The 17,101-nt window shown below is 42.7% G+C and overlaps 1 protein-coding gene across 2 annotated transcripts; it reads right to left on the bottom strand.

The window, feature by feature from the left end:
- Positions 1–13,219: 13,219 nt before the first annotated feature.
- tmem230a (transmembrane protein 230a) lies at positions 13,220–16,616 on the bottom strand. 2 transcript variants are annotated; one of them, XM_030769465.1, is made up of 4 exons: positions 16,500–16,616; positions 15,566–15,675; positions 15,315–15,437; positions 13,220–13,446 (listed from the first exon to the last, which is right to left on the bottom strand). In XM_030769465.1, the coding sequence occupies exons 2-4, from the start codon at positions 15,665–15,667 to the stop codon at positions 13,306–13,308; spliced, it is 366 nt and encodes a 121-aa protein (XP_030625325.1). In that variant the 5' UTR covers positions 15,668–15,675; positions 16,500–16,616; the 3' UTR covers positions 13,220–13,305. The 2 variants fall into 2 exon arrangements, with proteins under 2 accessions (XP_030625325.1, XP_030625326.1); XM_030769466.1 differs by lacking the exon at positions 16,500–16,616 and adding an exon at positions 15,866–15,913.
- Positions 16,617–17,101: the final 485 nt, after the last annotated feature.

The following is a 17,101-nucleotide window of genomic DNA, read 5'->3' as shown; positions in this document are numbered from 1 at the left end:
GCGCACACACACACACACACACATACGCACACATACACAGACACACGCACACACATACACATACACATACACATACACACACACACTCAAACACCCAGACACATACAGACACACACAGCGCGCACGCGCACACACACACACACACACACACACACACACACACACACACACACAGAGCCTGCTGAGAAACTGTTTCCATCATACGCATCTCCCTCATCCAGCGTTGAGTGTGCAGACTCACACCCATGAGTGGCTGCCGTGCTCAGCGCCAGCAGCCTGGATTTGAATGTAGTTGCCGTGGAGACGTGGATTAAAATCACAGACGGGAGAGGGAGGGGCTCAAGGGGTGGCTGAGTGCTAAGGTTTGCTCTCTCTACTCATGTTGTGAGGAAAACAAGCAACTGAGAAAACAAAAAAAAGTGTGTTTTGATTTGAAATGTTTGGGGAAATGAGATAAAATAGCATGGAGTTGCTGAGACAGCTCAGCGGGGTTCTGCTGGGGGGGGGGGGGGGGGGGGGGGTGCATCTCAGTGGAATAATGTCTGAAAGATTTAATACAAACACACACACACACACACACAAAAAGCTGAGAATGCCAGACAGACATGGAGCAAGACAAAATACTGATCTCAGATCAGGTTTATGAATGTGATGGAGAAAAGCAAAAAGACAAAATACTGAACCCAGGTCAGGTTTATGAATGTGAAGGAGAAAAGCAAAAAGACAAAAAACTGAACTCAGATCAGGTTTATGAATGTGAAGGAGAAAAGCAAAAAGACAAAATACTGAACTCAGATCAGGTTTATGAATGTGAAGGAGAAAAGCAAAAAGTCAAAATACTGAACTCAGATCAGGTTTATGAAAGTGATGGAGAGATATTTTAAGAGAAAACAGTGATGTCAGCTCAGATATATGAAAGTGAGCGCCATGACATTCACATTCTGTTCACTGGCACAGACACAGTACTACACATCTATAGTGTCCACATCTGTGTGCCCACCTGTTTCCTGTCTTCCTTTCCATAACACTCACACACACACACACACACACTCACACACGCGCGTGTGCACAGTACCACCTGTATTAGGCATCTACCTGCAATTACAGTTTCAACACTCCTCCAGCTCAACCCCTTTTCTTCAACCACCCCCCTCTTGTCCACACACACACACACACACACGCATGCGCGTGCGCACACACACACACGCGCACACACACACACACACACACACGCGCACGCACACAAACACACACACGCACACACACAGAATTGCTCAGTGTATCCCCAGTGTTACTATGAGAATGCTAAAGCACGCTCCTCAGAGAATGTTAGGGTCACACAAACACACACACACACACACACACACACACAGGCTGTGCCGTTCAGTAATCACATGGTTGAGCCTCCAGAATGTCTCATGACAGTGTCTCCTGTGAGAGCCACGTCAGAGCATGTGTTCAGGAGCAAAACACACGTATCTTTCCATAACTGTAACCGTAACATGACTTTGGATGAGTATGTGTTTACTGTAAATAATGCTGAGGGTTTGGTATATCACATTTGGTAAAGTCCTGTTGCCACAACAACAATAACAACAACAACAACAACAACATTAAGAAGAAAAAGAAGAATATCTTGAATATATATATATATATATATATGATCATTAATCATTTATCTTATACCTTACGACATTCTTCCTAGTTTTCACCACTAAACATTTCCCACTCTATTGGCAAACGACCCCCCCCCCCCCCACCCTATTTTTTGACTTTCTTTTTTTCTTTTTGTCTGACACAAGGGTTTCATGGCCTTGGGATATGAAATTGAAAATCCACGGATCTTCCTGAGCCCTCTTCCGTGCCGCAGACATGGCGTTTCTCTCCTTCCCCGACCGGAGCAGCTCTACAGTTTCAGAGTTTCAGTCGGGCGAAGCGTAAGGATCGTGTTTCCTTTTATGAAACCCATCCGTCCTGTTGTCCTCCCGCCTTTAAGACACTGTTGTCGTTTGAAATTTGAATCATCACAGGTTGGAGAAAGGCTTTCAGCGTAACGCTGGTCTGAGATAAGGTAACTGAGACAGGTTAGCTGTTCGGACTGGAGGGGCAGGAGATGGGGGCTGGGGAATTCTCGCAGTAAGCTGAGGCAGTGACAAAGGGGGGGGGGGTTGGAAAGAGCTGCCGACCCTGGGAGAGGAGGGGGGAGGGGCGACAGAGGTCATTGTGTGCTTTTTAAAAGTCGCACTCTGCAATTCAAGGCTTTGAACAGAAATGTCCGACAAGTTTTCCCGCGCGTGCGGGGCCGCCTCCTTCTCGACCGCTTCATCATTTCCAGGCTGCTGTTTCACGTCAGTCTAAATTCATCAGTCTAATTAATCCAATTGATCTGATGTAGCGTCGCTAACACAGTAACCTGTCTAAACCCCCATCTGCTCAGCAAACCAAACACAAACATAAACCATCTGCTCCGCTTTTTTTTTCTTTTCTTTTCTTTTCTTTTTTTTTGATCGACCTTTCCAACACAGTTCACAGTTCTAGTCAAACTCTTGCCTTTTTTTCCAAAGATGAGGGTTTTCCCCAATCAGCCTGAAGGCTTTTGTCTGACACAGACAGTCCACCTGACCTAACTCTTCATCAAAACTAAACTAACTCTTCAACAAAATGAAACTCCCCCTTATAGTCAAAACTAAACTAACACTTCATCAAAACTAACTCTTCAACAAAACAAAACTAACACTTCATTAAAACTAAACTAACCCTCAAAGTCAAAACCAAACTAACACTTCATCAAAACTAAACTAACCCTTAAAGTCAAAACTAAACTAACACTTCATCAAAACTAACCCTTAAAATCAAAACCAAACTAACACTTCATCAAAACTAACTCAACAAAACTAACCTAACCCTTAAAGTCAAAACTAACCTAACCCTTAAAGTCAAAACTAAACTAACCCTTAAAGTCAAAACTAAACTAACCCTTAAAGTCAAAACTAAACTAACCCTCAAAGTCAAAACTAACCTAACCCTCAAAGTCAAAACTAACCTAACCCTTAAAGTCAAAACTAACCTAACCCTTAAAGTCAAAACTAAACTAACCCTTAAAGTCAAAACTAACCTAACCCTCAAAGTCAAAACTAACCTAACACTTCATCAATACTAAAATAACCCTCAAAGTCAAAACTAAACTAACACTTCATCAAAACTAACCTAACCCTTAAAGTCAAAACTAAACTAACCCTTAAAGTCAAAACTAAACTAACTCTTCAACAAAACTAAACTAACCCTTAAAGTCAAAACTAAACTAACACTTCATCAAAACTAAACTAACAAAGTCAAAAATTCTGAGTTTTATTCACCGCGGTGTGCTCCCCACCCCTTTTATCAGACTTTATCGATTTGAGAGTAGACGTGAGAGCCGTCCAGTGGATGTGTCCAGAGGCTCACAGACCTGTGTGTTCCACAGCGCTGTGAACCAGGTGAGCAGGTGTGAGTGTTAACATTGTCCACTCTCTGTCACATTAACAGTGCTGCGTGGGGTAAAGACACCTGACACCGAGCCTGACTTGAGGAGGGGAAATCCACGATTTCACCCCCCCTCCCCGGCTTTCTCACACTGCACCTGTTCTTTAGACCCGCCCCTCGTGAGAACAGTGCGCTCGGTGCCCAGAACGGACGTCAGTCTCCCTTTGTGCTGCTCTACAGGAGTGTAAAATCTGATCTGGTTGTTTCAGGAGATTTCTGGCTTTATGTTTCCTGCTGTTTCACCTTTTGTTTTACATGAGAACTATACCTACTGTAGGGAAATACCAATAGTGTAACATGACGTAATTGTTTAGGAACATAAAAAAAAAAAAAGCGAAAGCAAATATTGAACGTCCACTTTTGACTGTGGATTCGCATCTGAGCATGTTTACGTTCACGAAACACATCATCTCATCTGTGTAATTACATAGATAATTACACAGATAGCAGACAGTATTGGAGAGTCTGAGAGTATGAATGTTTGAGAGAAGATTATGAAGCGTTTGAAAACGAGGAGAGGAGAAAAAAAAAAACTTGACGACTTAGACAAGCTACACTTAATTAAGCATGCTTTAATTATTTTAATCAGATCATTGACGGAGCTATTTAAAACCTCTCATTATGTATAATCACTCCTGGCTTCTGGGGCTAAATCATTGACAGGATAAAAAAAGAAAAGAGAAAAAAAAACACACGCACACACAAGAGACCCAGTGTTCTTAAATGAACTAAATGGAAATTAAATGAAAATGTCTGTAGCCAAGTCCTTTGAAAAATATCTGTAGGAAGGCTGAATGGTAGTCTCTCAGCTCTCATTGGCTATGGGCACTTCCTGTCTGGCTCCGGCAGTGTCAGCCCGTGCCATTCCGGTGCCTGTCGCCTTGACAACCGTGAGTCAGGCAGGTGCAGGCCATCCCTGTCAGAGCATTTGCCTTCAGACCACGGGAATGCTCTGCGCTCCTGCGGAAATCTCAACGACGTGTCAGAGAGCACAGAGGTCAAAACTCTGCCTGATCAAAAGCTTAGAGAGAGAAAGCTCTCCCAGGAACGGGGATCCCTGCTTAAGCACAGCATCCTTTCTCTCCCCTCACATAAAACCCATTGTGTGTCTTTTTACAGGGCTAGCACAAGAGAGAAAGCCATTCTCAGCCGTAGTGAGGAACTCAATTCCCCACACCCCACAGAACACAATAGACAGCCATGCAATCTGAGGGAGAGAAGCAAGCGTCTTGCTCCAGACACAGAGAGAGCCAGTGTCACAGTGAGAGAGAGAGAGAGCGAGAGAGAGAGAAGACCTTCAGCTGAAACAGAATTAATGTGCAGTTTCCCTTCGGCAGAGAGCCGACACTGAGACGCTGCGTGCATGATGGAACTGAAGTGTGGCTTAAGCTATCGTATGGTTTGAGTGTAATTATTGTACTTGTCTGTACAAATTATATAGACACTGCTACTTCTCATAAGAGCATCTGTCCCACTTAATAAGACGTGTCCTACATACCAGCTGGTTTACGTAACAAACACAACAATCACAGTGTAACCTGCAGAAAAGAACAGTCTACCTATTTGCCTGCAGTGTGAGTTATTACAAATATACTGTGTAGTGCTTTTTTTTTTTTTTTACATTTTAACAGCAAATATACATACAGAATAGTTAAAGTTCACTCCTGTATGCTTTTGTATAAATGCACACGTAACAGAGATCCATTCTAAATGGGAAACACATACGACCAGTGATAATGTTGTAATGTTTAGGAAAACGGTCACTCCAACACCTTTGTGTTACTGATTGACATATTTAACCTCGAAGCTACTCCTCTAACACAGAGAGTAATAACTGAAAGTCTCTTTAGAGAAGGGAGACAGCTAGGTGAACAGATCTAAGACAGTGTTTACGGGGGAACATGCTGAGAGTAACGCAGAGAGTTTACGGGACTCACCCTCATATCTGGGATGCACACGAGGGGCGTACACTCCAAATTTAATGAGAATGGGGATTTCGTATCCTTGGCGTACCCACTCCACCACATACTTGGGTGCAGATGGCCCATCCCCAGGCAGGTCTAGGCTGCATGTTAAAACTGCTGTGCCCCCCTTCTTAGCATGCACTGCAGCATCTGCCGCAAGGCACGACCCTGGCACAGTCAGAAAACAAAACATCAGTTCAGTAAGATCAATGTTTCACTAATCAACTCTCATTATACTGATAGCTACTCTCCGAGAACAGAAGCAGGATCGATAGGAGGGTAAGTGTGTGTGTAAGTGTGTTTGTGTGTGTGTGTGTGTGTGTGTGTGTGTGTGTGTGTGTGTGTGTCTTTGTATGTCTGAGTTAAGTGTGTGAGTGTGCATGTGTGTGAGTGAATGAGTGTGTGTGTGTGTGTGTGTGTGTGTGCGCGTGTGTGTGTGTGTGTCTGTGTGTGTGTCTGTGGTCTGGATTAAGTGTGTCTGTGTGTGTGTGTGTGTGTGTGGTCTGGATTAAGTGTGTGTGTGTGTGTGTGTGTGTCTGTGTGTGTGTGTGTGTGCGTGGCAGAATACTCACTGAAGAGGCAAAGTGCAGCGACCACAGTGACTGTCAGGAGGTGGCGTGTGTTCAGTCCCATGTCAGGCAGTCTGCACACTTCACCACATTTCTCCACCTGCACAGACAGCCCGTAATATCAGCATCAAATTTACTAATCCCACACAGAGGAAAAAAAACATTCAGTTAAACAACCAGGTAGGCCCATCCATTTTTACTTGCATGAAAATGGATCACAATCCTGTAAACAAGTCCTTTGGGTTAAATTCCACGTGAGGTGCACAAAGAAACACTGCCTAAGCTACTCAGAGTCAAAAGGTGAAAGTACGGCACAGCACGTGGTGCCTGCCCCCTTCACCGGATCTCCTTAAGCCAATCACATGTCGTTTAACATACACACACAGCTAACTGGCCTCATCTCACAGCCTCGGTCATCGCGAGCGCGCGAACCATATTCCGGTTAATTAGAATTATTCAGTGAATGTTCGTGACAGCGGAATTGCACTGTACAGTAAATGGCCTGTACCCATTCTTCGAGACACTGGATTATTTTCTGAATTAAGCAGCGAGAGAGAGAGACGCTGTAGCGTGGCTCAGCTCGTGAGGAGGGTAAATCTAACATCATAAGCTTAAAGCTCTGTTTAGCCCTCCAACTTCACCCTCCCCAGGCATCACCCCTGCTTTACCGCACACCACTGCTGACAGACGATTACTTTAAGTAATTGCAGTGCAGAGCGAGAGAGCGCTATTCTTACAGACTCTTTACGGAGCTCCTCGCTCAATCCACTTACACGTTTAACCCCAAAAGCACACACTACACACTCGCTCTGTTTTACATGGATTTGTATTGCGTTTTTTATTTACCACTAAACCTACTGAGACGCGTTGTTTTATCGCAATAAATGTATGGTTTCATTATATTTCAAAGGTGAGACACGTGACAAATAAACAAAACACTCCCAAGTTTGTGATACGGCTGGGAAACATCTTGACGGATTATTCATCAATCACTGAGTCATGTGGGACATTGTCGTGATAGTAACCCATTTGGGACTGAGGTGTCAATCAAGCTCTTTCTAGTCAAAGGGAAAAAAGAACTGCTAAAACTGCTCCAGGTTTACAGACTTGGAAATGTGATTCGTCGATACTGTGGAGTACAGCGATAATGTCAAATGGTTTTACTAAAAACAAACCTTTTGCACTGATCCATATAAACACTGTATGACGTAGACTAGGGCTCCGGGCGGAAGTTTGGAAATATGAAAATATCAAATATGTACTTAACATTCAGTAATCCGGTATCAGAGTGTTATGTACCCAAAAATTAACCTTATTCCACTATGTGACGTCTTGATAGTAGTGTACTGTTAATAAATAGAGTATTGCGGTTTCTCCTTCCACAGGCAAGCAGCCTACACGCCAGAGCATAAACTCTGTCCTAATTAAGAATTATTAGGCCTATGTCGTGTCAAATCGAACTAAACCCCTTAGACAGAGTGTTGTTTGTGTGCGTGTGTGTACTTTTTGGAAGTTGCTGAAATAAGTTCTAAAATGCAGTCAAACTTATTGTTTTAGAGCCGGTATTATTGTCTGGCGACATTCTGCCTTTTAGATGAACTTTTTGCCCTACACTCACAGTTATACAGCTTAACGGTCGCATCTTCCCTCTGGCCATGTAGACTATAAGAGATGGCTCAGAAAGACATGTTGAATACAACATAACAAGAAGAGATGAATCATGAGTTGATTTTATACTTCAGAATGACCTTACAAGTCCATCCGTCTAATGTGTCTAAGCAAATGCGGAGGGTGATCTAAAAGAATGTAAAGCAATAAAGCAATAAAGACAGCCAACTATCAGTCGGACCTGGGACAGGGCAACTGTGAGACGGAAGGAGGGGGGTGGGAGGCTGAGAAAGTGACAGGAAAAAAAAGACAAAGAAAAAACAATGAAACGACACGCCTACAGGCACAGTGTCCTACAAGCAGTGTCACCACAATAACACAGCCTCACCTTTCACAGAGCTTTAAAAAAACACAACTTCAGACCAACTCAGCATACTGGCAGTTAGGCGTGTAACGTATCGCATTTTTCGGGTCATGGTTCGGCAAGCTCTTGGTGTAGCGGGAAAAAAAAAAAAAAACGCAAAATAAACAATAAATTTCCTGTGTGAGGACCAATGGTAAATTGTCCGTTGAGATAGGAATTTTGAACGCAGCACGCGCGTTTTAAAGTGTACACGTTGTAGCTACAATCACGAGTCAGTTCGGAATACCGAGTACCGAAACTAAGTACAGTTCGGTACGAACACGCGTAGTCATGCTGAGAACACATCAGCATCTAACCTGCTGCTGCTGTGCTCTGTTTTAGATATTTGAATCTCTTTAGAGGGAAAAGAGCAGATTCATAGTAGACGTCATCTCACGTAAATTTAATCAGCAAAATGGGTACACGATTGATTTGTTGAGATGGTAGACCATTTGCCTTGTTTAACTGAGACAGTAAAAAAAAAAAAAAAGTCCCAACTGTAGTGCAAACAGATGCTCTTGGCAGATGTGCCTGGTGAGAAACTCCAAAATGCTACCAATCCACAAAGTAAAGCAGGGCCAAGAGCTCACCATCTGTCTATGTGGACACTGTGAAAATATGACAGATACATTCCTTTTTTTTTCGTTTGTTATGGTTATGAATAAAAGTGTATCCACCAGTCAGACAGATAAACCTTGTGTTCACTGCCTTAAGCTGGATGAGGAAGGGAGATCTTTCTCATGGCAGTGAAGCCGAGAGATTCCCACATGCAAATGGCCACTCGGTGGGAGGGAAGGAATTACTAACACAAACATGTCTACAACAACAGAGAGGGCAAACACAATCCAACTGTCACACCCATTCAGATGGACCCCCAAACAGTGACCTCACTGTGTAAACCATTAGCCATTTGTGGCCGAATTCAAGCCGCGCTGCTCAGGTCAGAGGCGAAATGGATCTTACAGATCGTTCATTAGTTTTGAGAAGAGATGTGAACTCCATGGCAACATCAGACCAAAAGACCTAATTATTGACTGTGTAGTTTGTATTGCATTTGTGTGTGTGTGTGTGTGTGTGTGTGTGTGCATGCATGTATGTGTGTGTGTGTGTGCATGTGTGTATCTTGTGTGTATCTGTTTAAAGGCAATACTTACTGTTTTGTGTATGTGCCTTACATAATTACTGCTTAAGTGGTGTGGGCAAGTGAGTGAGTGTGTGTATGCAAGCGTATATGCATCTGTGTTTATGGCTGTCATCAATTTGACATTAGTGTGAATGTATGTATGAGTTTGTATGTTTCATTAATCAACTCTCATTATACTGATAGCTACTCTCCAAGAACAGAAACAGGATCGACAGGAGGGCAAATGTGTGTGTGTGTGTGTGTGTGTGTGTGTGTTGGCTGAAAAGTACTCCCATGGCCAGTGGGAAGTCAGATATCAGATATGCATGGTTAAGCAGCTGTCTTACCTACTGCTTAATCTGTGATCATGCTGTTGGACAACAGAGAGAGAAAGAGAGAGAGAGAGAGAGAGCAAGAGAGAGAGAGAGAGAGAGAAATTCTGGTCCTTGACCATTAGTGACCAAATTATCAGTCCAGGGCATTGTGTCCTTTAGTTATGAAATAAAAGACCTCCTGCCCTGTGAATCCCTACACTGTAAATATAACCAAAGGTAAAACCTTTAAAAAACCAAAACAGCAAACTGTGTGAAAATCAGAGGAGCAGAGATTCTGATAAACGTCCCATTGCACCAAATGTTTGGGCTGGTCTTCCAGGAAGCAACATAGCAAAATGGTTCTTGAAAAAGGACTCGTGATTATCAGTCACGTTCAACTGTAAATCGTCCGCTACGTTGCACAGTGGAAAATCATTGTGGTCGGTTGTATGAACACACAGGGTAAACTTCTCAATATACATGAACAACGAATAGCATGGTAATACACATGTATTAAATAGAAGAACTGAAACTTTTGTACTATCGCCAGATTTGTATGATTGCTGGCCAAAATTGTTATATAGGCCTATTACTGTTGTATATTAATGAAAAACTGCGTGATAGATATTATATTAGTTCTCTGACATTGAGGTGAGTTTTCAAAAGACACTGGACAGCGCGCACAGAATCACACTCTGAAGAAACGCACGCCTGCTCTCAGCTACTTTGGATATTTAACTACACTGACTGGTTGAAACCGATATATCGCTTTTCAAGGTGTCTCTGGCAGTAGCCTACTACAATGTTCTGTGGTTCTGAACTAGATCCGACTTCGTGTCCCAAACACGCACAACAGCTTAATCACATCTGTCTCTCTGGCACACGACACACGCTCACACACCAGTGTTAACACACAAAGTACAGATATGTTACCCCCTTCCTACACACACGCGCGCACATTGGCATTATTTGCTCTGGTGCCGTTTTAATCACCAACCAGGTTTTGGTGAGGGGTCAACTTAAAAAACAAACAAACAAACAAAAAACGGCAAAATGCTTTTTCTTGACTTCGCTCTTACACGGTGTCATTTCCAACTTCGTCCACAGCGGAGTCATAACATGAATGTCGGCAGCTTCTCTGGGGACTCTCTCTGAGCACCTCACAGCGAACACAACTTTCAGCAAACACTGCAGCGTCAACTTGTGAAAGACGAGTCAGCAGTTAAGCCCCTATGTATCTCTTCGTTCTGCAGTTACAGTACACTAACAATACGGTTTGTAATTTATACGAAACGGCTTTCAATGAAACTCAAGCAAACGGTATAGGTTTGGTGGCAAGAAGGGGTTATACTTGATAAGTGCGCACTTCCTTACGCTAATTTGTCTCTAGGCGACCACTACAAACACTTAGTAGATACAGACACACAAGAACATCTGCATGTATACAACAATACAAATTGAATGCCCTACGATGTCGCACGTTTTCAACTTGTTCATCATGTAATACAACCGCAAATCAGTTGTCGTTTTATTTTGTGTTCTATTCATCGCGGTACGCGAACGATGTGTTAACGTACAGTCGTACTCCTACAACTGCTAACAGCCAAACTGGCGAAACCTCAATTCTTTTCTTTTAGTGTGACTGTGTTCTAGGAACCATGAATATTTCCTTGTAGCCCCTATTGAGAGCTCCGCTGTAATACACAGTGCGCTAGGTACGCCTTCGGCAAACTGCGCGTACAAATGTAAAGTTAATGGCAACTCAGGTCTTACCTGTCCGAATATAAAAAAGATTTTCCCGCAGCATTCACAGCAGTAAGGTGCACTGTTTCACACTGATGAATATCAAGGATCGATCAAACGCTTCAGCTCCTTAATCCAAACAATGAAAATTCACATCCAAAACCTGATTTTAAATCCCAGATATGAAGTTGAGGGTATATCTTTCAGCCGCTGAGACTGCGTAGACGTTGGTGTGTGGTGTGTATATCAGCAACTGTTAATTCTCAAAAACTTCTCAGCGCACGAGTCTGTTCAGAAGTGAAACACACGCGCACGCAGGTCTAGTACTCCAGCTGACGTACGGTGTCTCAACTGTTTCCTTTCTCTCTCTCTCTCTCTCTCTCTCTCTCTCTCGGGTGCGGGCGCGCGCACTGACCACCTTTACTAAACACCATTACTAAATTATAGGCACTAATTTAAATAGTAGGCCTATGTATGAGTTTACGACACGCATCAGATCAGCGACATGGCAGTAATACATATTTGATCAAAAACCGTGATCCTTAGAAACAATTTATGGGGGAAAAACAACAACATCACGGAAATCGAGCTAAACACTTCAGTTTGATCATATTTCTTGTTTGATGAAGACTGTTCAGTTTGTCATCACATACTCTTGATTTATTAATTTCTAAAAAAGACAGCGACAAACAAACACACAATGCAACAGAGCGATAAATTGATAAATAAACTGATGTGTCATCGCTGACGGACTCTGCTATCTAACATGGGCGACTGGTGATCAAAGACAAATCACTAGTCCTACACAAGTCACGTTTGCCTTGGATGTTTTACTCATAACGGAAACTAGTAATGTTTGAGTTTCAGATGTGTTTATGGCGCTCGTCTAATGTGCATTCTGCACTTTGCCCTGGATCTCGCTCTTGTTTATCAACCGGCCCTGTGCAAATCATCCACGGGATTAAGGGCACATGGCAAACAATCAAAAAAATGAATAATAAAAATAACTCGGAGAGGGACCACGCGCAGTCTCCCAGATATCTGGACCGTCACATTCACTCTAATTGCACAGAGGCCTTTTCAATTCATCATGTCGCTCTTTCTCCGTACTCTTCAACTTCCTTTGCAGTGGCAGCATTTTAATTGACCTTCTTTCGAAAGGAAATTACATTAAAAGACGAATCCTCCGCAAGAGGGCGCCAGTTAATAGAGCTAGTATATAACCCCGTTTCTTTTTCTGTCGTTCGGAATGTCTGCGCTGATTGTGTGTGAGGGTATTCATATGTGATTTGGGTTGACGGGCAGTATCATTATTGACAACAGTACAACAATTATGTCATAAAAAAAAGTCAAATCGCAATGTCCCAGTTAGAATTTTAATATGCAGCTGAACAAGCCTTTTAAATCCTAGAGTTAAAAATAAAAACAAAGGACTATCTCTCATCACGATCAGAATTTTGACTTCAAATGAGAGAGTAGGTCAAATCATGCAAAAGGTGATCAAAAAATACGGTTACATGTTTTGAGTTTTGGTGAAAAAAAAAAAAAGAATACAAGAACATCCCAAATCAGGAATAAAAACCTCAGATAGCCAAATTAAAAACATTTATTCTCAAAAATGACAATACTGCACTGTGCAAATATTACAGATTTATAAAACATTATTTATAGATTGTAACAGATTTGCATGCGGATAAAAGTCAGTTTCAGCTCTAGGTTTGAAGAGAACACTTCTTTGGAGAGTCTCCTTCTTTGGAAGAAAAAAATAACCGCGGCTCTGCATGTTTTAAATACTCTCTTACGATAAATAAATACTCTAATATTTTGCAATACACTCAAATAATTTGCATGTCAAACAGCAGAATACACAGTAAACGAAAGTACAGCTAAGCCCCGTTCATTAAGGCTTTGGATGAAGGATATGGTAAACACATGGAGAATGTCTGAAGGCATCTCATGGAGTTTGGGTTCAGAACACACACGTACAGGGGGCAGAGGAAGGCCTCCCATGCCGCTTGCTGATTGGCTAATTCAGGAGATTGTCTGATCAACGATGAAATCAGTCATCGAAATCCGGAATGTCATCATAGGAGTAACCGCGGTAACCCTTGGAGGCGTAATAAGCAATCCGCAAGTGGTAGAATCCAGGAAGAAACACCAGCACTCCGATGATAAGGACTGGAACCGTGCGATCCGGGTTCTGAGACACACAGGACCACATATACAAAATGTCCGTGATACAGAAAACCAAAGTCCCACTTCATATATTAGGGGCCTGATACATGTAAACCTAAGAAACCTTGCAGTTCTTTTTATGTAAAGTAAGACTAAACCTCTACAGTAGTTTATGCAATCATGTGAAGACACAAATATAGGAATTAAAGTGTGAATACTGACATCTTTAATATCTTAGTTATAAGAGGCACACCACACTGCTGTCTACTGAATGTATAATTTCACACACAGACACACACTGCCACCACACAGTTTTCTGTGTTACAACCCCAAAATTACGACACATTTGAACTGGATTTTCCTGTACAGTTCACGAAACTTACTTAACATTTAGATGACCGCTAATCACTTTTATTTAAAAGAAACATAAATAAAAAATACGAAACTGAAAAAAATTCTTGCTTTGAAAAGTATTCACCCCCTTCGGTCCTCAGGCATTTCATATTCGGTCACTGGCCCCTTCTGCAACAATTACAACCTGACGTCTTATTAAAATCGGAACAATCTGTTGGTAGGGATCCGCCTGCGTGTCCTTCACCATTTGAATTGAATTTGCCAGTCGGCGTAAGGTTAAATACACCCGTCTGTGTCAGATCACCTGATTGGCCACTGCATACGGAGCAATATGAAAACCACAACCCCAAGCACTGAGACATAGAGCTGTCAACAGACGCAAACCAGCACAGGGACACAAAGAAGATTTCAAATAATCCCGAGAAACACTGTTAAATCAGTTAGCAGGAAACTGAGGGCATTTAAAACTGCCCATAATCTTTCCAAACCAAGCTGCCCCCCCCCCCCACACACACACCAAACTACAGCAGCCGCTCATGAAGATAATTAGCCAGGGTAGCAGCCAAGAGGCCAAAAACCGGCTCTAACGGACCAGCACTGTGAGACGACTGAGAGGGATGAAGCCGTGAGTGAGTCGTCGGCTGTGCTCAGGACCGTGCTCTGCCGGTCTGGGGTGTTTGGCAGACCGGGCTTTTTGGGAGGAAGGAAGCCAGATCTTTAAAAAAAAAAAGCTCACCCGTAGCCCCATCTGTAATTTGTAATAAAAGCACGCAGGAGCCTTCGAAGAGGACTGGGGAGAAGAGCCTGTTGGTCCAGTGGGACCAGCACTGAGTCATTTGGCCTTAATGACAATTACAAAGTGTGACGGACAGTAGAGCACAGCTCATCACTCACAAAACAATGTCCACACAGTCAGTGAGTATGAATGAATGAGTGAATGAATAAATGAGTTTCCACATCCACTGTTTACATAGTACGATGCAAATATACCTTTTGTAGACATGTGTTACGATATTAGATGTTATGACAGTTAAGTGACGTCTTAATTACACAGGTGCCAGTGATAAGGTTTTAAGATCAGTTTACATTTAAAGAGCTCTTTTATGAATACGTAACATGCACCACTCGTACGTCCACAGCGGAGGCTTTCTCTCTGATCACCTGTCAGTCAAAGGAAGACGAGCTTAGAAAACGTGTGCTGACGGAGAGAGAGAGAGAGGTCACACAGGTCAGTACTCTAAAGTCTGATCAGAGCGTGTCATGTCAGAGATTACTGGCCACAGTTCAACGGTTCAGCCGCACTGATCTTCCCTAGCCCAGCCAATACAGCGGCTTTGACCTGCCGAGTGACGTCCGTGTTCGGCTGGGTGTTTGGTTGGTTGGTTGGTTGGTTGTGGTAGAAATGGAATAATAATGACGCAGATGCCGGGTCAGCGCTGAGTGGCCATGGGACTAATTAAATCAATGCGGATCACTTCACAGTTAAGTGCATGAGAGAAGTGGGCCTCTTGAGCGTGAATGTCTGCTGTGTGCACTTACGGTGACAGTTATGTGTCCCGTCAAAAGCAGGGAACCGACTATAATCAGCAGAGCTCCGATGACGAAGAGGAACGTCGCCAGCGCGATAGCCTTGTACGGAACTTTGGGTGGACTTTTCTTAAACTGTTAAACACGGACACACACACACACACACACACACACACACAAAAAGACACGTTAGCAAACGAACTCTCAGGAGACTCGTAACCCTCTTTGTAAGGCAAATGCTTGATCTTTTCTGTCTGTATCACCTGCAGATCGATGTAGCCTTCATCGCTATCAGCCAATCTGGAATATTTCACTTTGCTTACTGGAAGAACTCCGCCCGTGGCACTACTCCGAGATGGCGTCATAGCTACAGCTGGAGAGTGGAGAAAACAATGGAGAGATCTGCATAATGTTATTCTACAAGAGTGTACCTACAACAAACCTCCACGACACACAGATTAAAAAAAAATCGGTGCTAATATTAGAAGACCACACATACTATATTAGACCCCATACAATTCACAGCATAAGCATATGGTGACGGTCAAAATAGTTGTGCTCACGTGATATGTTCTGTTTACACAAGTCCAGTTTATCTTGAAAAGCCAGACACAAGAGAGAGGTCTCGCGACTTTGGGGAAAAATCAGCACGGGCTATAGACAACCAAACAATCGTAACTTAGTATACTAAATTTAATTAACTGTTTTTTTTTTTCGTCCTTTTTTGTCTTAGAGCATTAGAGCACAGCAAATATTGGTAGTTCAGAAGCCAACTTTACATACCTTTATGCACACATTCCTACAGTTTATTAACTGCTCACCGAATCAGACTGATGCCGTTCCGGTGAAACTATATCTACAGACTTTGTCCTGGTGCATAAAACGCTTAAACCACTCCACTGCATAGGTCTTGTGGCTAATCGGTAACATTCCACTCCACTCTTTTTGAGACTAGTTAAACGTACAAAAACAGAAAGGCTGGTTACCCGTTTTATTCGCATCCATCTATAGACAGGCCTCTCTAATTAGACGACTAAATTCTCTCTAATAGCTACCAAGTATCTGACATTACCAACCAAAGGAACGTGAATTAACTTCCATTCTCTGAAACAGAGCGTTACGAGTGCGTCACGGTGAACAGGTTATTTAAAATTTGTTTCGCAGTCGTAGCGGATTTGAGAACAAAGTTTACCCCACCTGTAAGTAATCCTTACAAAAGGGACACTGTTAAATCGGTGTTTATGTGTTCAACAGACTCGCGCTGTTTCTGCGAAGTTACCTCACTTCGCATAAAACTTCTTTTTTTTTCGTCCACACTGCTTGTCACGTCTCCTCAATGTTTACTTCCTGATTTTCCCCGTCTGCGCGCGCAGGGAAAAAGGAAGAACTCATCCAGCGGCCATAATGATGAGGTACTCTTTGGGGTTATTCGCACGCGGGGTCTATCAAGCTTACGAACCTGTTTAGACTTCAGAACACGTTTTGTCGACAATATGTGAAATGAAACTTTTTTTTAAAAGACATTTCTTATACATACTAATTTAGTGAGAAAACCGATTCCCTGAATAAATGAAACATGGACGGGGTTTTTCTGGACATCACTTGTAAGTGCGACTTCAGGGTGCATATTTTATTTAAGGTATTTCAGAGTGAGAGCGCTCTTCCCTTAACCCCAGACTTCAGGAGCACAAAAGGACAGACTGATTCTATATGCACTCTGGTGTTTTATGAATATGGGCTCACATGTCTATCATCTTTCGCTGAAGCTTTGGTACCCTGTGGAAGCGGTGCTGATTCTC

Source organism: Chanos chanos, chromosome 3 (genome assembly GCF_902362185.1).
Source record: "Chanos chanos chromosome 3, fChaCha1.1, whole genome shotgun sequence".
Taxonomy (NCBI): Eukaryota; Metazoa; Chordata; class Actinopteri; order Gonorynchiformes; family Chanidae; genus Chanos; species Chanos chanos.
Note: the sequence above shows the minus strand (reverse complement) of the source record. Positions and strands in the feature narration are given on the sequence as shown.

Coding starts and splice junctions, on each gene's coding strand:
- tmem230a (XM_030769465.1), bottom strand. CDS start 15,667: ATGACGCCATCTCGGAGTAGTGCCACGGGCGGAGTTCTTCCAGTAAGC. Junction 15,438..15,565: donor AAGGCTACATCGATCTGCAG/GTGATACAGACA, acceptor CGTGTTTAACAG/TTTAAGAAAAGTCCACCCAA. Junction 13,447..15,314: donor CGGGACACATAACTGTCACC/GTAAGTGCACAC, acceptor TGTGTGTCTCAG/AACCCGGATCGCACGGTTCC.